Below are 22032 nucleotides of genomic sequence, written 5' to 3'. Positions count from 1 at the left end.
GAATGAGTTTATACATTTGAAGAGTCTAGAACAGGGGCCTAGTATACATTAAACACGTACCTAAAATTTGCTGTAGTCGTCATCATCATCATTATTATCATCATCATCACAATTTGTACTATTGTGGGTGCTACACCTTTTTTTTTTTTTTTTTTGAGACAGAGTTTCGCTTTTGTTGCCCAGGCTGGAGTGCAATGGTGTGATCTTGGCTCACCACAACCTCCACCCCCTGGGTTCAAGCAATTCTCCTGCCTCAGCCTCCCGAGTAGCTGAGATTACAGGCATGCACTACCACGCCCGGCTAATGTTGTATTTTTAGTAAAGACGGGGTTTCTCCATGTTGGTCAAGCTGGTCTCGAACTCCTGACCTCAGGTGATCTGCCTGCCTCGGCCTCCCAAAGTGTTGGAATTACAGGCGTGAGCCATTGCGCCTGGCCAGGTGCTACATCATTTAACCTCAGATAGACCTTACAATGTGCAGACTATTCCCCTCTGGCTTACGAGACTGTCATCATTCCTAATGGTGGTATCAATTGCAATGACAATAGTAACAAATGCAAGTAACCACAATGTCCATGTGGTAGCCAGCCTCCAAGATTGTTCTCAATCAATCTTACCTCCTTGATAGTCAAACTTCTATGTAGTCTCCTTTCACAAACAAAAGTGACCACTGTAACCAATACAGCCACCATGTGGTGAAGACACTCAAGTATTCTTGTGGTGGGTTCCTTGTGGTGAGAAATTGAGGCCTTTCACCTTCTGCTCATAGTCACGTGAGCGAGCTTGGAATCGGATCGAGTTAGCTTCAGTCAGCCTTCAGATGACCGCATTTCTGCCATGTCAACATCCTGATTGCAAACTCACGAGAGCTCCTGAGCCAGAACCACCCAACTAACCTGCTTTTAGATTTTCAGTCCTCGGAGACTATGCAAGAGAATGAGTTCTTATAGTCAGTTTAAGTCACTAACATTTGGGTAATTTAGTGATAATTTTCTGTGATATAATTATGGTGTTAATTTAATATTATAATAGTGAATATTGCTGTTAAAACAAACTGGGGCTGGGCATGGTGGCTCACACCTATACTCCCAGCACTTTGGCAAACCAAGGCAAGAGGATCACTTGAGGTCGGAAGTTTAAGACCAGCCTGGGCAACATAATGAGACTCCATCTCTACAAACAAACAAACAAGCAAACAAACAAAAATTAGCCAGGCATGGAGGCACTTGCATAAAGTCCTAGCTACTCAGGAGGCTGAGGCAGGAGGATCATTTGAGCCCAGGAGTTTGAGGTCGCAGTGAGCCATGATGGCCCCACTGCACTCCAGCCTGAGCAACAGAGCCAGACCCTGTTTCAAAAAAAAAAAAAAAAAACACTCAGACTGAGGGATTTATAAAGAAGAAACATTTATTGCTTATAGTTGTGGTGGCTGAGAGGTCCAAGATTAAGATGCCAGAACATTCAGTGTCTGGTGAGCACTCCCTGCTTCATAGATTGTGTCATCTTGCTATGTCCTCATATAGCGGAAAGGGCAGACAAGCTCCCTTAGGTGACTTTTATAAGGTACTGATCCAACTCATGTGAGCAAAGTCCTCATGACCTAATTATCTGCCAAAGGCCCCACCTCTTAATATTATCCCACTGGGGATTAGGCTTTAATATGAACTTCAAAGGGACACAGACATTTAGACCACAGCGACAGACAACACTGCATTATAAATGGGCCCATTTTTCAGAGTATAATAGAACACACCGGGTTCTCAGGATTGGCATTTATTATAGTCACAAACTTAATATAAATGCTTGTATTAATGTGGTGTTTACATTATCCTATTTCACAGATGGAAACAGAAAATACCAGCTTTTGTTTTAATAGCAATATCTATTATTATAATAAATACTGAAATAACACCATAATAATATCACTAAGGAAGTAATCTAATTGTGTTGATTTTGCAGAGGGAGAAAAACATTACCTCTAGAGCTGAGGCTATTGTGCTCACGCAAACTCCAATCTGAAGGTGGTAGAAACTAGAAGGGACAGGATTTCTTAGCATTAGAGTTCATATATTATTCATGGTATCTTAATAATTAAAGGCATGTAACAAATAGTGACAAAGATTGTGATATTAGTTATAAATTATGATAATTATACTTAAAACCAATAATAGAGTCAACATAAGGTAGAATTAAGTATTGTAGTGAGTAAGTGGTATGATATGGGGAGTGGGGAGTAGAGCAGGATAGGGTGGGGTAGGATATAACATAGATAAGAGTCACATGGGCACAGTAGCCTCACTGAAGCTGAGGGTGGAGGGCTCAATTCATTCTGGCATTAGGGCAAGTGTGCATGACAACCATGGCTTTAACCTGACTTTGGCCACGGGATCATCATCTGCCACACTGCATCACGTTCATTTTCCAATGAAGTGCCTGAGGCCCAGAACCCTCGGCCCTGCCACATTCCTCTTGCTCCCTAGGTTCCACATTTGCTGGTGGCTGCTCCAGTGAATGGGGTGGAGCATATGGCACTGATGATGGGGTACGGGATTGAAAGTACTGGGGTGGATGCCAATGGTAGTAGACCTCTGCCACTGGGTCCCTTACGACTGTCCTCCACCGACATGGTATGCCACTGTGACCAAGAGGAGGCTGAGTTGGGAGACCTTGTGGAATGCCAGCGAAGGATGTAGGTAGGATATTTGGGAGGAGGGTGGCAGGGTGGTTGGGCACCACCCGCACATGGAATTAGGGCTGGGGTATGCTGAAGCATGGAGAGGGGCATTAGATTTTGAATTAGAGGAGCTGGAACCAACCCTACCACCTCCCCATGCATTTAGCCAATCTGTGTGGGGCATTTGGTCAATGTCAATACTATTGTTATTATTCATTCATTCATTCGTTCGTTCATTTGTTCATTCATTAACTCATTTAACAAGCTTGTACTGAGTGTCTGCTTTGTGCTGGCACCATGTTGGGTGCCTTGGACACAGCAGAAACAAGACAGACCTAGTCCAGGTCTCATGAGGTCTAGTGGAAAGGTTGGATGAAAAACCAAAAAGAAATATTTAGTATCAAGTCAGATGGTGATGCCTGCAACACAAATATATACAAAATAATACAGCAGAAAGTGACCCCAATGGATGTGTTACTTCAGATACAAATGGTGGGGTGGATGCTTTTCAAAGATGGGAGAAGAAAGCAAGATGCATGGGCACTGGGGAAGCAGAGTATGCCCAGAGAACACAGTTGGTGCAAAAGCCCAAAGCTGGAGAAAGCTTCCTTGATGCTAAATCAGCCAGAATTGGGATTCTTGACAAATAATAAAAATATTGACCACCTCCAACTGCAGGCTGTCTGAATGCTATGACCTGTTATTATTATAGTTATAACTTTATACTATAAACATTAAATGTGATTATGTAAAAGTAGAAATAACTAAAATGTTACATGAAAGTTTGATATATAAAATATAAAAATTATATAATCATACAATAGATACTATATATTATATAAAATGGAAACTATTTTATTGTAGTAGGTATAATGTGCTAACATACTGTAAACACAATATACAGTGTATGATATGCACACATAAAATTAAAATACATAAATCTATATTTATAATCTAGTATCTAATAATTTTTCAAATGTCATTTAAATTATCACATAGTAAAATAAAACAGTACTTCTGAGATTCATCCATGTTGCAGCCAGTGTCAATAAATCACTTCTTTTCATGTTAGGGTAGTATTCTATTGTATAGATGTTTAATTAGTCACCCACTGTTACATTTGGGTTGTTTCCTAATTTTGGCAATTATACAGTTGCTGTGAAATTTGAGTACACGTTTTTATATAAACAATTTTTCATTTAGGGCAAATACCTAGGAGCGGGATTGGTGGGTCATATGATAAGTGTATGTTTAACAGTATAAGAAGCTGCCAAGGCCAGGCGTGCTGGCTCACGCCTGTAATCCCAGCATTTTGGGAGGCTGAGGTAGGCGGATCACCTGAGACCAGGAGTTCGAGACCAGCCTGACCAACATGGAGAAACCCCTAACTAAACCTCTACTAAAAAAATACAAAATTAGCCAGGCGTGGTGGTGCATGCCTGTAATCCCAGCTACTCGGGTGACTGATGCAGGAGAATCGCTTGAATTTGGGAGGTGGAGGTTGTGGGGAGCCGAGATCGCACCATTGCACTTCAGCTTGCGCAACAAGAGTAAAACATCTCAAAAAAAAAAAAAAACAAAAAAACAACTTTTTTTGGCCAAACTTTTTGCCCAAAGTGAATGTAACATTTTACATTTCTACCAACAATGCATGAAAGTTTCCATTGCTCTGCATTGTTGCCAACTCTCAGCATTATGTCTTTATTTTTAGGCATGCTAAAAGGTGTGTACAGGTATCTCATTGTGGTTTTCATTTTCTTGATAAAGATGTCGAGCATCTTTTCATCACCTTATTTTCCATTTTTATCACATATAACAATATAGATAGATCTCAAATACATCACATCAAATGAAACAAGTCAGACTCAAAAAGAGAGATACATACACATATATACAAAGACAGAGACACACACAGGATGTCTCCATTTATACAACATGTGGAAAAGGCAAAATTATACAGACAGAAAATGGGCTTGTGATCATGAAGGGCTGGGGGTGGGGAAAGGGATGGACTAAAAAGCAATAGGAGGAAATGTAGGGAAGTGAGGGAACTGTTCTGTGTCTTGACTGTGGTATTGACTGCATGATGTAATTGTCAAAACTGAGAATTCTACACTAAAAAGGGTGAATATTACTGTATGTAAATTATACCTCAATAAATATGACCTTAAATATTAGCCATGTTCACACAAAAACCTGCACACAGGTGTTCATAGCATCTTTATTCATAATCAACAAAACTTCGAAGCAATTAAGATGTCCTTCAGTAGGTGAATGGATAAATAAATCACGGTACATCCAGACAATAGCATATTATTCAATGCGGAAAAAAAAAAAAAGAGCTAGCAAGCCACGAAAAGACATGGAAGAAACTTAAATCCACATTACTAAGTGAAACAAATCAATCTGAAAAGACTGCATACTTTATGGTTCAGAGGCAAAATTATGGAGACAAAAGAAAATAGCCAGGGGAATAGGGGAGTAGGCGAAACACAGAGGATTATTGGGACAGTGAAACTGCTCTTTATCCTTCTATAATAATGCATACATGTCATTATTCACTTGTGTCAACCCACAGAATGCATATCAAGACTGAACCCTAATTAAACCATGGACTTTGGCCGATAGTGTCAATGTAGTTTCATCAATTGTAACAAATGTACCACTCTGAAGGGGGATGTTGATGATGGGGGAGGCTGTGTATACGTGAGGGTAGGGGATATATGGGAAATCTCTGTAGCTTCTGCCCCATTTTGCTGTGAACCTAAAATTTCTCTAAAAACTAGTCTTTTATATAAATGGGTGTACATATACATATATATGTCAGCACTAAAATATCACGTTACAATAAATATAAAGGAGAAATTATTGAAAGTCATGTACAGTGAAATGTGTTTTCCTCCATATTTCCTGGAATTCATGAGGAGTGATACACTTAGGAGTAAGGTAAAATGGGAATAATGAAGGGGACCAGACCTTGTTCTAGCGTATGTTAGGAAGGAAGAGGTGATCTCCAGGCACCCTCCTGAGGGTCAGCAGACATTGTCCTAAGTTGGGGATAATGTTGTGTCACAAAATATCCAAAATTGAAGGAAGAATAGTGAAGCTTCAGATACAGTGCTGGATGAGGTGAAGGGAGGTAATGGGTGAGCAGACATTGGTCTAAGATGTTGAGCAGCGTGTGATGAGCCATCAGATACTGTGAAGAAGTGAGGAAGCAGAGCTAATGATGCCTCAGTAGACATTGATCTAAGGTGAGGTAATGGGATGTGTCACCAAGCACTGCCCAACTAAGGCTTGGGAATTAAAGGGGCATTGCAGCCCTGCTCCTTTGACTATGTTCTATCCTTTGGGCCCCATCTTCACTTCCCCATACTGCCCTTCTTAAAGGTGAAACCATCTCTGCAGAGCCCAAATATTTCCCACTCCCAGAACTGCCAATAGACTGGCCCCAGACAAACCATTCTGCAAGTTCCAGAGGGGCCACCCAGCAACTGTGCATCCAATCAGATCATCTGCCAGCATCTGTAAGGCCACTGCTGCCTATCTAGGGCAAGACACCTAATATCCAATGAAGATCCACCCATGTCTGCTCTAGTTCCCTGCTATTGGCTTCAGGCACTCCTCTCGGGGCAGGATAAGCAGGTGTGTGGATTGGGTTCTGGAGTAAGTGGGGCTCTGTCGAGTTGCAACTGAGACAGGGCAGAGCTGTGTATGCTGAGGAAAAATGAGCAGGGAGTCTTTTGCAATTGCGTTGGAGCTGTGGGATTCTGGACTCATGGCAGGGAATCCTGGAAGCAAGCATCCACATGGGATTTCCTGTACCTGTTTTCCCTTCTTTAGCATCAGACCAAAAGGTTTACAATGACTTTAGCTTTAGGGTTGAGAAGGGATACAGCCCAGGTACAGACTAGAGGTGAAAAAGCCTGGTGTGTTTTAGGCAAGTTGGTTCTCCCTATTAGCGCTTCTTATGCTGCAACACAGAAAAAAATCAGAGAGAAGTCACACAACAAGCATGGGTCAACTCTCCACAGGTACATTTATGGAATGCCTGCTGTATGGCAGTCACGGGTCTAGACTCGTAGTGGTGAACAAAAGGGAAATATTTTCTAGTGTAGAAGCCACAGAGAAATGAGCAAAATATACCAGGCAGCATGGTGGAAAGCGCTAGGGAGAAGAATAAAGGAGGAAGGGTAAGGGGCTGGAATTTTAAACCAGGCAGGCAGGGAAGGCCTGTGTGGAGGTGTCATGGAAAAAAAGACATGAGGGACAAGCCATAGATAAAATAAAGAATTGTGCTCTTTGCAACGGGCATGGCAAATACAAAGGCCCTGAGTCAGGAACTGAACTGATGTTTGAGGCACATGGCGGGGAAGGTCCTTGTGGAGTGCATGGCACGAACACGGACACAAGTAGACAGTGAACATATGGTGGGGTTGGTTTTCATATGAGTTATCGATTTCATATGATTTATGATTTATCTCATATCTCATATAATGTAAGATAATGATTTCATGAGTTATCAACTTGTGAAAGTCAGATCATTAAGGAAAGTAAAATGCTGGGCTTCAACTCAGCAACAATTAAAAAAAAAAAAGAGGCAGACAACTGAATGGGAAGAATTTTAATAGCAGAAGGAAGAATTTAAGTTGTCCCAGATGACCTGAAAATCCTAACCTCAGAGGCTTTCTTGAGGGTGGTGGGATTGTACAAAACACTGTGCTGGGCCGGGCGCAGTGGCTCACGTCTGTGATCCCAGGACTTTGGGAGGCCGAGGCGGGTGGATCATGAGGTCAGGAGTTCAAGATCAGCCTGGCCAGGATGGTGAAACCCCCGTCTTTACCAAAAATACAAAAATTAGCTGGGCGTGGTGGCACACGCAATCCCAGCTACTCGGGCGGCTGAGGCAGGAGAATTCCTTGAACCCAGAAGACAGAGGTTGCAGTGAGCCAAGATAGCTCCACTGCACTCCAGCTTGCCAGACAGAGCGAGACTCTGTCTCAAAAAAAAAAGAAAGAAAGAAAGAAAGAAAGAAAGAAAGAAAGAAAGAAAGAAAGAAAGAAAGAAAGAAAGAAAGAAAGAAAGAAAGAAAGAAAGAAAGAAAAAACACTGTGCTGGGTGTCAAACACAGTGTGCTGAGAACCTGTGGGGCTCAGAGACAGTCCTGGCAGATAATGAAGGGGGATGCAAGTCTTTTTCTATGACAGTGGGGACTCAACATATACTCTTGAGGTCTGTGTCTGAATACATAGGGAGTTTGTCTTATTGCAGTATCTCTTGCTTGATAGAAATACTCAATGGGGAATTGGATATGCACAACTGTGTTGGATTCAAAAGAAGAAAATACCCACAATTCTACTAGACAGTGTGTTCTGGAACAAACAACTCACAGAAGGGTTCATCACTATCATATATATTATGTTGTCTTACCATTCAAACTGTTGGCACTATACCTAATCCACAATAAACAGGATTATCATTCCCATAATATGATCTTTCTTATGAAGAATTTGGTAACAGTGTTCTATTGTAGTTTTCATGAGAAGGCTTTTTCTATTCACCAAATTGACTCCGTTCCTTGTCAGTATGAATAATGCCCCAAGGTTTATTGGGGATGGTGACAATGTAGGAAGGGTCCCTCGCCTCATTCAGTGCCTTCTCAGAGGCCCTCTCCAGAACAGTCATGTGTGACATTCTGATGTGGTCATTTCTATTTACAATAATATACATATTTTTCTGCTGCATGCATGCAACAGTGTACAATCAGACCCAACCCTCAGTGGGGTTTTCTCACACTGTTTCTCTCAAGCGTGGCTGCTCTGATGGACACTGAACACTGATTTCTGAACGAAGCCTTTCCCACAGATGCCACACTTGTAGGGTTTGTCTCCAGTGTGTGTTGTCTGATGTTTATTCAAATTTGACCTGTTGCTAAAGGCCTTCCCACACTCAGCACACACATAAGGCTTCTCTCCGGTGTGAATTCGTTGATGTACTTGGAGCTGTGATTTTTTAGTGAAAGACTTCCCACAGTCACTGCACTCATATGGTTTCTCTCCAGTATGAATTCTATGATGTGTAATCAACTCTGACTTCTGTCGAAAGGTCTTCCCACATTCAGAACAAATGTAGGGCTTTTCTCCGGTATGAGTTTTCTGGTGCTTACTGAGATTTGACCTGCCACTAAAGGCCTTCCCACACTCGGCACACACATAGGGTTTCTCTCCTGTGTGAATTGGCTGATGCACCAGGAGCTGAGACTTGGAGGTAAAGGACTTCCCACAGTCACTGCATTCATAAGGCTTCTCTCCAGTATGAATTCTTTGATGAGTAATAAAGTTTGACTTGCGGATGAAAGCTCTTCCACACTCAGTGCATACATAGGGTTTCTCTCCTGTATGAATTTTCTGATGAACAATGAGTATTGATTTCTGGTTGAAGGCTTTCCCACATTCGTGGCATTCATACTGTCTCTCTCCAGTGTGAATTTTCTGGTGTATATTAAGATTTGACTTCTGAGTGAAGGCTTTTCCACAAGTATTGCATTCATAAGGCTTCTCCCCAGTATGGATTCTCTGATGTGTAATCAAGTCTGACCTCTGGGTGAAGGCCTTTCCACATTTGGAACATATATAAGATTTCTCTCCTGTATGAGTTTTCTGATGTGTAATGAGATTTGACCGGTTGGTGAATGCCTTCCCACATTTATTGCACACATAGGGCTTTTCTCCTGTGTGAATTCGTTTATGAACATGGAGTTGTGACTTGGAAGTAAACAATTTCCCACAGTGACCACATTTATAAGGTTTCTCTCCAGTATGAATTATTTGATGAGTAACCAAGTGTGCCTTCCGGATGAAGGCCAGTCCACATTTCGTACATACATACGATTTTTCTCCTGTATGAATTCTCTGATGCACTGTGAGTGTTGACTTCTGAGTGAAGGCTTTTCCACAGTCACTGCATTCATAAGGTTTCTCTCCAGTGTGAATTCTCTGATGAATAATCAACTCTGACCTGTAGGTAAAGGCCTTCCCACACTCAGTACATATGGAAGATTTCTCTCTACTTTGAACCTTCTCATGTGTAATGACGTTGGAATTATTGCTGAAGACCTTCCCAAATTTGGTACATATATACGGCTTCACTCTTGTGTGAATGCGTTGATGTACCTGAAGTTGTGACTTGGAAATGAAGGATTTGCCACAGTTACTGCACTCATATGGTTTTTCTCCACTATGAATTCTTCGGTGTGCAATCAGTTGTGTTTTCTGGATGAAGGCCTGTCCGCATTCAATACAGATGTAGGATCTCTCGCCTGTATGGATTTTCTGATGCATCTTGAGTGTGGACTTTTGTGTGAACGCTTTGCCACAGTCAGTGCATTCATGGTGTCTCTCTCTAGTATGAATTTTCTCATGTATACTGAGATCTGAGTTATAAGGGAAGCCTTTCCCACATTCACTACATTCATATAGTTTTTCTCCGGTATGAATTCTCTGATGCCTGAAAAGAGACGATACTTGAAAAAAGGATTTTCCACATTCATTGCACTTATAGGGCTTCTCTCTCATATGGGTTTTCTGATGTGTGATGAATTCTGGCTTCTGTACAAAAGCCCTCCCACATTCAATACATGCATAGAGTTTTTCTCCTGTAGGAACTTTCAGATGTACCTTGAACTGTGACTTCCAGGTGAAGCTCTTTCCAAATTCGGCACACTCATAGCATTTTTCCCCAGAATAAATTTTTTGATCTTGAGAGGAAGCTGGTTTATAACCGATGATTTTTCTATGTTGATTATGGTCCCATAATTTCTCTCCTGTTGGAGTACATTCACAGTAAGTATAGAAAGATATTTTACCATATTTAGTACTCTTCTTAGCATTCTTTGAAGCATCGTTTCTATTATGAATGTGTAGATCTAAATTATGCTTCAAGCCATTTCCAAATGAGTCACACTGATAGGGTTTTTAGGGGGATGTAAAATGTTTGGGTTCACATGAATTATTCTTATGATAGCCTTATATTCATAATGCCTATTTGTAGTCAATATTTTCTTGATTAAAGCAACATCACTTAGATACTTATTTTCTTTTCTGATAATACTCTATCTGGTTATCAATCTGTCACAGTTATTCTAGAATGAAATACAATCTCACATCATCTCTATCATCATCTTCCCTTTCATTGTGGGAAGAAGTCTTTTTTTTTCCAGAGATTCCCTGTAATAAGGTTTGAAATCCAAACGCCCCTTTTCAAGGGATAATAAGTCACTTTTTGCTTATAGAGCAGCTAGCAGAGGCTACAGGGGAAGGTAAAAATGGCTTATCCAGCTTGAACACAGAGAAAAGGGTAAGGGTGGGTAATTTCATGAGGAGGGTGTGACACTACTTAAATGAAACATTCTGGGGAACAATTCAGCAGTTAAAAGAAATAAACTAGATGAACAGATAACACCATGGATAGACATGGAAAAAGGCAAAAAACATGATATGTAACATAGTAAGATTTATATAGACTAATGATCCATGCCCCTAATTCACTTTAAATTTTACAAAATGCATGAATTAAAAAATGCTTCCATTATACAAAAGAGTGGCTTCTGGTGGGAAGGGAGATGGGTGAGGGGAAAGAGAGAAAAGGGGATATTATCACAAAAATAAAATAAGAGAGAATCTTCACCCACATTCATGGTCATAGTGTGTCCTAAACTAAAGACAATGATTAAACTCAAACCTCATCAGATGAAATATAAAAATAAAGCAATGACAAAAACAAACAAGCCCGGGCATAGTGCCTCACACCTGTAGTCCCAGCACTTTGGGAAGCTGAGGCAGGCGGATCACCTGAGGTTGAGAGTTCGAGACCAGCCTGACCAACATGGAGAAACCCCGTCTCTACTAAAAATACAATGTTAGCTGGGCGTGGTGGCTCATGCCTGTAATCCCAGCTACGTGGGAGGCTGAGGCAGGAGAATCGCTTGAACCCGGGAGGCAGAGGTTGCGGTGAGCCGAGATCGCACCATTGCACTCCAGCCTGGGAAACAAGAGTGAAACTCCGTCTCAAAAATAAATAAATAAAAATAAAAATACAAAAATTAGCCAGGCATGGTGGCCCGCCCCTGTAATCCCAGCTACTCGGGAGGCTGAGGCAAGAGAATCATTTGAACCTGGGAAGTGGAGGTTGCAGTGAGCCAAGATTGGGCCACTGTACTCCAGCCTAGGCGACAGAGTGAGACTCCGTCTCAAACAAACAAACAAACAAACAGACAAAGCCAACCAGGAAGAGAGACCCTAACAGTGTGGAATCGCTCAAGCAACATCAGAAGAAAATGTGAGAAAGGGTGATTAATCATGTCATGTCAAACACAGCAGAGAGGTATTCCGAAAGATTAAGTGACAATGATTCCCAAGTCATCAGCTGGATGAAAGACCTGAAGGACTGGGAAGAGATGAGAAATCTCATGACCATTCCTATAGCAAAAATAGTTAGAGAGCCTGATTGGAAATAAAGTTCTTTTTTTTTCTTTTTCAGACTGAGTCTTGCTCTGTCACCCAGGCTGGAGTGCAGTGGCACGATCTTGGCTCACTGCAACCTTCACTTCCCAGGTTCAAGTGACTCTTGTGCCTCACCTTCCCAAGTAACTGGGATTACAGGCATGCACCACCACACCCAGCTAATTTTTGTATTTTTAGTAGAGATGGGGTTTTGCCAAGTTGTCCAGGCTGGTTTCAAACTCCTGACCTCAAGAGATACACCCACCTTGGCCTCCCAAAGTGCTGGGATTACAGGCATGAGCAACTGCACGTAGCCCAGAGATAAAGTTCTGAGGCATCTCACAGTGAGAAAGACAGAAATAAAAGGGGTGTAGCAGGAGTGGGAGTGTGTGACACGAGTAATTTTGAAAGAAAGCAGATCCAGGAATACCTGGATGTAAACGAGAGACTCTAGGACAATATGGAAGGTAGGGAAAAAAAGAATGTTACAGAAAAGGAACATAATGAAGATGTATCTTTAATGAGGCTGACTGGCACATGACTTATAATCAACAAGGAAGGTCATCCAGGTAGAAGGCATTTAGTGATCTGAGAGGCATCAAGCAATACAAAAAATTCAGAACCTTCCTGAAGAGTGGTCTTAATAGCACTTCACAGGTTCCAGTGTTTTTCAAGACAGCTGAGATTTCCTCCCGTCTCCCATCTAACCTGAGTCACACTCACCTCACTTCACTCACCTGGGCAGCTGTGACGTGGCCTCTCACCCTGCAGTGCCCATGATTCCTTTCCTTGCTCCAACATGACCACCTCTGGTTTAGGAACTTGATACCCTGTTCATGGGAAATGATAAAGGTCTGGGTCCAGGTAATTATGTTTCAGAGCCCAACAAATATAGTCTTATTGTTCAATGACGGTTTGTTCTTTAGGAAAGTAACCAGATATCTCTGAGAACACAGTAATATTCTGAGTGCCCTAAACAAACAGAGAACCCTGGAGGAAAAAAGGACAAAACCATCACCTATTTAAGATGCCAACAGCATTCATCAACTGAGAACGAAAACACTCTCAGTGAGGCCTCCTTTCAGATACCAAGGTGACTGTGCTTACCTACTGAAAGCAGGTGGCTGTAGGTCTCCAGCATCACATCCCGGTACAGGTTTCTCTGAGAAAGGTCCAGGTGCTGCCATTCCTCTCTGCTGAAATTGATAGCCACATCCCTGAAGGACACTGATCCCTGTAAGGGTACATTCCTGTTCAATGTGCATAGTCAGCTTTGCAGGGTGGAGTGACTATATTTCGGATTATGGAACATGGGTTTTGTTGTTTTTAATTTACTTCCTTTGTTTTTTGAGACAGAGTCTTGCTCTATTCCCCAGACTGGAGTGCAGTGGCACGATCTTGGCTTACTGCAACCTCCACCTCCCGTGTTCAAGCGATTCTCCTGCCTCAGCCTCCCGAGTAGCTGGGATTACAGGCACGTGCCACCACGCCCAGCTAATTTTTGTATTTTTAGTAGAGACGGGGTTTCACCATGTTGGCCAGGATGGTCTCAATCTCCTGACCTCGTGACCTTGTGATCGGCCCACCTCGACCTCCCAAAGTGCTGGGATTACAGGCTTGAGCTATCGAGTCTGGCCTTTTTTTTTTTTCCCCTTAAGATGGAGCTTCGCTCTTTTGGCCCAGGCTGGAGTGCAACGGCATGATCTTGGCTCACTGCAACCTCCGCCTCCCAGGTTCAAGCAATTCTCCTGCATCAGCCTCCTGAGTAGCTGGGATTACAGGCATACGTACAGCCACCATACCCAGCTAATTTTTGTATTTTTAGTAGAGACTGGGTTTCATCATGTTGGCCAGAATGGTCTCTATCTCCTGACCTCGTGATCCTCCCGCCTCGGCTTCCCAAAGTGCTGGGATTACAGGAATGAGCCACTGCGCCTGGCCAATTTACTTCCTTTTTAAAGAACCTGCCACCCATTTCCCTAATAGCTTATTATGAAAAATTTTAAACATACAGAAAATTAGAAAGAATTGTACAGTAAAAACCTATAGATCTACTACTTAGATCTACCACTAACACCCTACCCTACTTGCTTCATCACACATTGATCCATCTTACTTTTTTTATGTATTTCAATGTAAATTGTAGTCATCACTACACTTTCTCTTAAGCACCACAAAATGCAAATTATTAACTAGGGTGTAACATTTGTTAACCTGATAAGGAAAAATTTAGCACAATACAATTAAATGCAACAATCTTTATTTTGCCATTTGACCTTGTGACAAATGTATACACCTGAGTGATAAGAAATTTCTAAGAAATTATATTTTACATAGGTCACATATTAAGTATCCAGTTTTAGCCGGGACGCAGTGGCTCACGCCTGTAATCCAAGCAAGAATGTCAGAGGGGGCTGGACATGGTGGCTCATGCTTGTAATCCAAGCACTTTGGAAGGCCAAGGTGGGTGGATCACCTGAGGTTTGGAGTTCGAGACCAGCCTGGCTAACATGGTGAAATGCCGTCTCTATTAAAAATACAAAAAATTAGCCAGGCTGGTGGCACGTGCCTGTAGTCCCAGCTATTTGGGTGGCTGAGGCGGGAGAATCACTTGAACTCGGGAGGTGGAGTTTGCAGTGAGCTGAGATCGTGCCACTGCACTCCAGCCCGAGCGACAGAGGGAGACTCTGTCTCAAAAAAAAAAAAAAAAAAAAAATCTAGTTTTACATAATTTGTGGAACACAGAAATCTAACAAAGAATTCCAGCTATTTGTTCTGTTCTATAGTCAGTCAATTACTCATTTTTCAAAACTGGCCATTGAAATAGGCTGTCTTGGCCGGGCCCGGTGGCTCATGCCTGTAATCCCATCACTTTGGGACGCTGAGGCAGGTGGATCACAAGGTCAGGCGTTCGAGACCAGTGTGGCCAACATAGTGAAACCCTGTCTCTACTAAAAATACAGAAAATTAGCCGGGCGTGGCAGGCTCCTGTAATCCCAGCTACTCAGGAGGCTTAGGCAGGAGAATCGCTTGAACCTGGGAGGCGGAGGTTGCAGTCAGCCGAGATCATGCCACTGCACTCCAGCCCGGGCTACAGAGCAAGACTCCGTCTCAAAAAAAAGAAAGAAAGAAATAGGCTGCCTTTTAGTCTTCTAGCACATGGATGAACAACCTGCCATACAGTGGCTAATCAATTTAGGACCAGTCATTATGCTACTCCTGAGGACAAAGAAATAAATTATTTATGTTACCAGTCTTCAAGCAACCTGAAATACATAGAAAATAAATAAGACCAAAGTTTGAAAAAGGGAAGACATTAAGTTCATTAAGGTGTTGAAAAGTAGATCTCTATCTGAGACACCCTGAGGGCTAAAAAGAAGAGGGAATAAGTTTACATTTCATAGAGTGGAAGAATTTAACTTGGAAGATAAGAAGAGTAATACAAAGTATAGGGTAAGGGGGACATTGCCCAGCAAAGACAAGAACAAAGATGGAGAGATGGGCTCCAGTGAGCCACGATTGCATCACCGCACTCCAACCTGAGTGACAGAGCGAGACCCTGTCTCAAAAAAAATAAGGCCAGGAGCAGTGGCTCACGCCTGTAATCCCAGCACTTTGGGAGGCCGAGGCAGGTGGATCACCTGAGGTCACAAGTTCAAGACCAGCCTGGCCAACATGGTGAAACCCCATCTCTACTAAAAATACAAAAAATTAGCCAGGCGTGGTAGTGTGTGCCTGTAATCCCAGCTACCCGAGGCTGAGGTAAGAGAATCGCTTGAACCCGGGAGGTGGAGGTTGCAGCGACCCAAGATCACGCTACTGCACTCCAGCCTGGGCGACAGAGTGAGACTCCATCTCAAAAATAAATAAATAAACAAATAAATATTAAAATACACAATAAGTCTCCAAAGGAATTAAAAAATAAAAACAAAAGCTTTCTGGAAAAGCAAAAACTATTCGGAAATTAATAATACACAGTTAAATAACCTATAGGTCAAAGAAGAAATCTCAAAGGTCATTTTAAAAATAAATACACCTGGCTGGGCACGATGGCTCAGCCTGTAATCCCAGCACTTTGGGGGGCCGAGGCGGGTGGATCACATGAGGTCAGGAGTTTGAGACCAGCCTGGCTAACATGGTGAAACCCTGTCTCTACTAAAAATACAAAAAATTAGCCAGGCGTGGCGGCGCGCACCTGTAGTCCCAACTACTTGGGAGGCTGAGGCAGGAGAATCACTGGAACCCGGGAGAAGGAGGTTGCAGTGAGCCAAGATCATGCTAGCCTGGATGACAGCCTGCACTCCAGCCTGGGCGACAGAGCAAGACTCTGTCTCAAAAAAAAAAAAAAAAATCAGGAAAACAAAACAAAAAACAGAAAAAAAAAATCAATAAAACACAATCCAGTTGTTGGGGGGAAAAATCAATCAAATACAGCTGATTGGCCTATTAGTCAACTAGACTGATGAAAATAAAAAGACACCAATCAGCAATATCAGGAATAAAACAGGAAATATCATGACAGATCCAGGAACCATTAAAATAAAAATATGGGAATACAAACACTTATTTAGATAAACTAAATAAATTAGCTTATTTAGATAAGATAAATAATCCTATAACTATTAAATTACATTCATAATTTAAAAGTTGGTGAAAAGAAATTTCTAGGCCTAGTTTTGCCAGAGAATACTACCAAACTTACAAAGAAGAATTAGTCTCAGCCGGGTGCGGTGGCTCACACCTGTAATCCCAGCACTTTGGGAAGCTGAGGCAGGCTGATCACCTGAGGTCAGGAGCTCGAGACCAGCCTTACCAACATGGAGAAACCCCGTCTCTACTAAAAATACAGAATTAGCTGGGCGTGGTGGCGCATGCCTGTAATCTCAGCTACTCGGGAGGCTGAGGCAGGAGAATCGCTTGAACCCAGGAAGCGGAGGTTGCGGTGAGCTGAGATTGCGCCATTGCACTCCAGCCTGGGCAACAAGAGCAAAACTCTGTCTCAAAAAAAAAAAAGAAGAAGAATTAGTGTCATTTTTACACAAACTCTTCCAGAAAATAAAAGAGGAAGACCACTTCCAAACTAACTTTGTAAAGCCAGTATTACTCTGATATCAAAACCAAAGAAAGCACAAAAAAAGAAAACTATAGACCAGTATCTTTCATAATTTTAGATGCAAACATCCTCAACAAAATATCAGCAAACAATCCAGCAATGAATAAAAAGAATCATGTACTACAATAACTGAAATTCACGGGGGAACTCTCTGTATCATTTTGTAATTCTCTGTGAATCTATAATTATTTCAAAATAAAAAGTTTTAAAAAATATACTCCTAAAGAAAGATTATTCCAAAACATTTGGAATATTTTGGAATAGTTATGACTGGAAGGTCATTGACAAGACTCACTGCACAATTCACATGAGAGAATGTGAATTACAGTTGACCTTTGAACCACATGGGTTTGAACTGTGTGGGTCCATTTGTAACACAGATTTCTTTTTTCAGTAAAATTACACCGAGTGTGCCTCCCTCTCCTGCCCTCCCTTTTACCTTCACCTCTTCCCCCTTTGCCACCCAAAACAGCAAGGCCAAACTCTCCTCTTCCTCAGCCTCCTTAACCTGAAGACCATAAGGGCAAAGACCTTCATGATGATTCACTTCCACTTAATAAATAATAAATATATTTTCTCTTCCTTTTGATTTTCTTAAAAGCATTTTCCTTTCTCTAGCTGACTTTTATTATAAAAATACAGAATATAATACATATAACATACAAAATACATGTTAACCAACTCTTTGTTATCGGTAAGTTAACAGCAGGCTATCAGTAGTTAAGTTTCAGGGATGGTCAAAAGTTATACACAGCTTTTCAACTGCACAGAGGTCAGCGCCCCAAGCCTGCATCATTTGAAGGAAAACTGTGCTTATTATAATGCGGTTTTTGTCATTATTTTTTTATTAAAGTTTTAGGGTACATGTGCACAACGTGCAGGTTTGATACATAAGTACATATGTACCATGTTGGTGTGCCGCACCCATCAACTCATCATTTACATTAGGTATTTCTCCTAATGCTATCCCTCTCCTAGCCCCCCACCCCCTAACAGGCCCCGGTGTGTGATGTTCCCCACCCTGTGTCCAAGTGATCTCATAGTTCAATTCCCACCTATGAGTGAGAACATACGGTGTTTGGTTTTCTGTCCTTGTGATAGTTTGCTCAGAATGATGGTTTCCAGCTTCATCCATGTCCCTACAAAGGACATGAACTCATCCTTTTTTATGGCTGCATAGTATTCCATGGTGTATATGTGCCACATTTTCTTAATCCAGTGTATCACTGATGGACATTTGGGTTGGTTCCACGTCTTTGCTATTGTGAATAGTGCCGCAATAAACATACATGTGCATGTGTCTTTATAGTAGCACGATTTATAATCTTTTGGGTATATACCCAGTAATGGGATTGCTGGGTCAAATGGTAATTATAGTTCTAGATCCTTGAGGAATCGCCACACTGTCTTCCACAATGGTTGAACTAATTTACACTCCCACCAACAGAGTAAAAGCATTCCTGTTTCTCCACATACATCCTCTCCAGCATCTGTTGTTTCCTGACTTTTCAACGATTGCCATTCTAACTGGCATGAGATGGTATCTCATTGTGGTTTTGATTTGCATCTCTCTGATGACCAGTGATGATGAGCATTTTTTTCTTGTGTCTGTTGGCTGCATAGATGTCTTCTTTTGAGAAGTATCTGTTTGCCATTATTTTCAATGGCAAAACCGCAATTACTTTTGCACCAACCTAATATGTAAAGTAAGGCTATAATGTTAACAGGGATGTAGAAGGAAAATGGCACTAATTATTAGGGAGGCAGACCTGACGTTGAATATGAAGGTGAGAAAAAGGATTAAGAAATAATTCTTAGTCATCAATTTTGTGTCACTATGTACATTCTGGTGCCACAAATGTGTAGAGAAGGCTGGGGAAATTAAAAAAAAATGACTTAAATTTTGTATATGTTGAGATTTAGCTGACAGGATATATACGAGGGTGTACACTAGGTGGTGGATAGAGAGCTTATTATTAATTGTGATAGAGATTAGCTGAATAGAGAGCTTATTTATTTTATTATTATTATTTTTTGAGATGGAGTTTCGCTCTTGTTGCCCGGCTTGGAGTGCAATGGCGTGATCTCGGCTTACCGTAATCTCCGCCTCCCGTGTTCAACCGATTCTCCTGCCTCAGCCTCCCCAGTAGTGGGATTACTGGCATGTGCCACCATGCCTGGCTAATTTTTCTATTTTTAGTAGAGACTGGGTTTCTTCATGTTGGTCAGGCTGGTCTCAAACTCCCTACTTCAGGTGGTCTGCCAGCCTCAGCTTCTCAAAGTGCTGGGATTACAGGCGTGAGCCACCAGGCCAGGCCATTCCAGTGTTTTACAAGCACTTTGGGAGGCCAAGGCGCAGATCACCTGAGGTCAGAAGTTCAATATCAGCCTGACCAATGTGGAGAAACCCCAACTCTACTAAAAATACAAAAATTAGCCAGGTGTGGTGGCACATGCCCGTAATCCCAGCTACTCGGGAGGCTGAGACAGGAGAATCTCTTGAACCCAGGAGGCGGAGGTTGCAGTGAGCCGAGATTGCACCATTGCAATTCAGCCCAGGCAACAAGAGTGAAACTCCGTCTCAGAAAAAGAAAAAAAAAAAAAGAAAGCTATATTATTAATATAGTCACAATATTATTTATTGTGTAGAGATAAAGATTCAGAGGTCCTTTGTATAGAGGTCACTGGATTCAGGGGAGGGTATGAGCATGCAGATGGAAGTGGAAAGAAAAGTACTAAAGATATTTATAATTTTTAATATATAAAATTATGATTCTTGAAAGCTACCTTGTTGATTTCTTCATTTAACTGCATTCAGAGATTACAGTTTGTTTCTTGTGATGCATATTGATTGTGCTTATAGGGCTCAGAACATCATTTCTTTGAAAATGGTACCTATATACCTGAAAAGAATATACATGTTCTAGTTTTTCTCTTTATCATATACTTGTATAGTCACACCCTACACACACCAAACTCCCCAACCCCCAAACCCTATGTTATCAAGAATTTACTAGGAACTCGAGATGTCATGTTAGGCTGGAATAGAGCTTTACCACCTCACCAAATGAGCTTCTTATAAACAGTTTGTCCAGGCCGGGTGCAGTGGCCCACGCTATAATCCCGGGATTTTGGGAGGCTGAGGCAGGCAGATTGCTTGAGCCCAGGAGTTCAAGACAAGCCTGGGTAACATGGTAAAACCTTGTCTCTACAAAAAATACAAAAATTAGCCAGTTCTAGTGGCGCGTACCTGTAGTCCCAGCTACTCGGCAGGCTAAGGTGGGAGGATCGACTGAACCTGGGAAGTCCAGGCTACAGTGAGCCGTGATTGCACCACAGCACTCCAGCCTGAGGATAGAGTGAGACCCTGTCTCAAAAAACAAATAAAATAACAGTTTGTCCAGGAAGAAACCTCCTTACTCAAAGATAATAATAAGCATCGCCTGATGTACAAAGATACTATGAGCAAAAAGGATGAAACAAAAATAGAGATGAGATTAAGAGGAATACACTACAAATAATATACTACAAATAAATTGACACACAACAGAAAAAATATCCACCATGAATTCAAGGAATTCACTACAATTATAACTACTTAAAATAATTAAACAGGTCAGGTGCGGTGGCTCATGCCTATAATCCCAGCACTTTGGGAGGCCGAGGTGGGCGGATCACCTGAGGTCGGTAGTTTGAGACCAGCCTGACCAACATGGACAAACCCCGTCTCTACTAAAAATACAAAATTAGCTGGGCACGGTGGCACATGCCTGTAATCCCAGCTACTAGGGAGGCTGAGGCAGGAGAATCGCTTGAACCTGGGAGGTGGAGGTTGTGGTGACCCGAGATGGTGCCACATGCAGTCTGGGCAACAAGAGCGAAACTCCGCCTCAAAAATAAATAAATAAAATAAAATAATTAAACCCAAGAAAGAAATAGTGGAAAAACAGATAGGCTAAGAATGTGGTTATGTAAATTTTTGAAAAATAAATTGGCAGAACTCAGTAAAGTTTTTTTGTTTTTAAAGCAACACAGAAATAAAGGTCTCCTTGAAGGCAATGAAAAGACCCTGCTAAAACACAAAAGGTAGGCCAGACACGGTGGCTCATGCCTGTAATCCCAGCACTTTGGGAGGCTGAGGTGGGTGGATCATGAGGTCAGGAGCTCGAGACCAGCCTGGCCAATATGGTGAAATCCTGTCTCTACTAAAAATACAAAAATTAGCCAGGCATGGTGGCGCACGCCTGTAATCCCAGCTGCTCAGGAGGCTGAGGCAGAAGAATCACTTGAACCCGGGAGGTGGAGGTTGCAGTGAGCCGAGATCGTGCCACTACACTCCAGCCTGGGTGACAGAGCGAGATTCTGTCTCAAAAAAAAAAAAAAAAAAGCACAAAAGGTGGTAAAGACAAGTGAGCAACATAAAATAATGGAAATAAGAAGTTTCAAAAAAGAAAATAGAAAAAAAAGAGTTTAATAAAAACATCTAATAAAAAAATCCTTGAAGTGGCAGTATAGAACTTTTATTGTTATTCACAGTACAAATTTAATAGATAGTCTTAAATGATAGATATAAAGATTGAGTTAAAGAAGGTAATGTTATAAAGCTGCCACTAAAAAAACAAAAGAAAAAACAGAGGCCAGGCATGGTGGCTCACACCTGTAATCCCAGCACTTTGGGAAGCTGAAGCAGGCGGATCACCTGAGGTCAGGAGTTTGAGACCAGCCTGACCAACATGGTGAAACCT

General features: G+C 41.8%; 1 protein-coding gene across 10 annotated transcripts in view; it reads right to left on the bottom strand.

The window, feature by feature from the left end:
- Positions 1-1435: 1435 nt before the first annotated feature.
- Positions 1436-22032, bottom strand: part of ZNF585B (zinc finger protein 585B) — a 74983-nt gene continuing 54386 nt past the window's right edge. For 7 of the 10 annotated variants that reach the window (XM_058426745.1, XM_058426744.1, XM_032173112.2 and 4 more), the window contains 3 exons: positions 13282-13408; positions 12912-13004; positions 1436-10496 (listed from right to left, as the gene is read on the bottom strand). In XM_058426745.1, the coding sequence (XP_058282728.1) occupies positions 8479-10496; positions 12912-13004; positions 13282-13408 (2238 nt within the window). In that variant the 3' untranslated portion in view covers positions 1436-8478. Of the gene's footprint in view, positions 10497-12911; positions 13005-13281; positions 13409-20074; positions 20191-20537; positions 21170-22032 lie in introns of those variants that run through there. The other 3 variants (XM_058426747.1, XM_058426748.1, XM_032173114.2) reach the window with 2 other exon arrangements.

Source organism: Hylobates moloch, unplaced genomic scaffold (assembly GCF_009828535.3).
Source record: "Hylobates moloch isolate HMO894 unplaced genomic scaffold, HMol_V3 SCAFFOLD_13, whole genome shotgun sequence".
In the NCBI taxonomy this organism is placed as follows: Eukaryota; Metazoa; Chordata; class Mammalia; order Primates; family Hylobatidae; genus Hylobates; species Hylobates moloch.
This window is presented reverse-complemented; position numbering and strand designations above follow the sequence as displayed.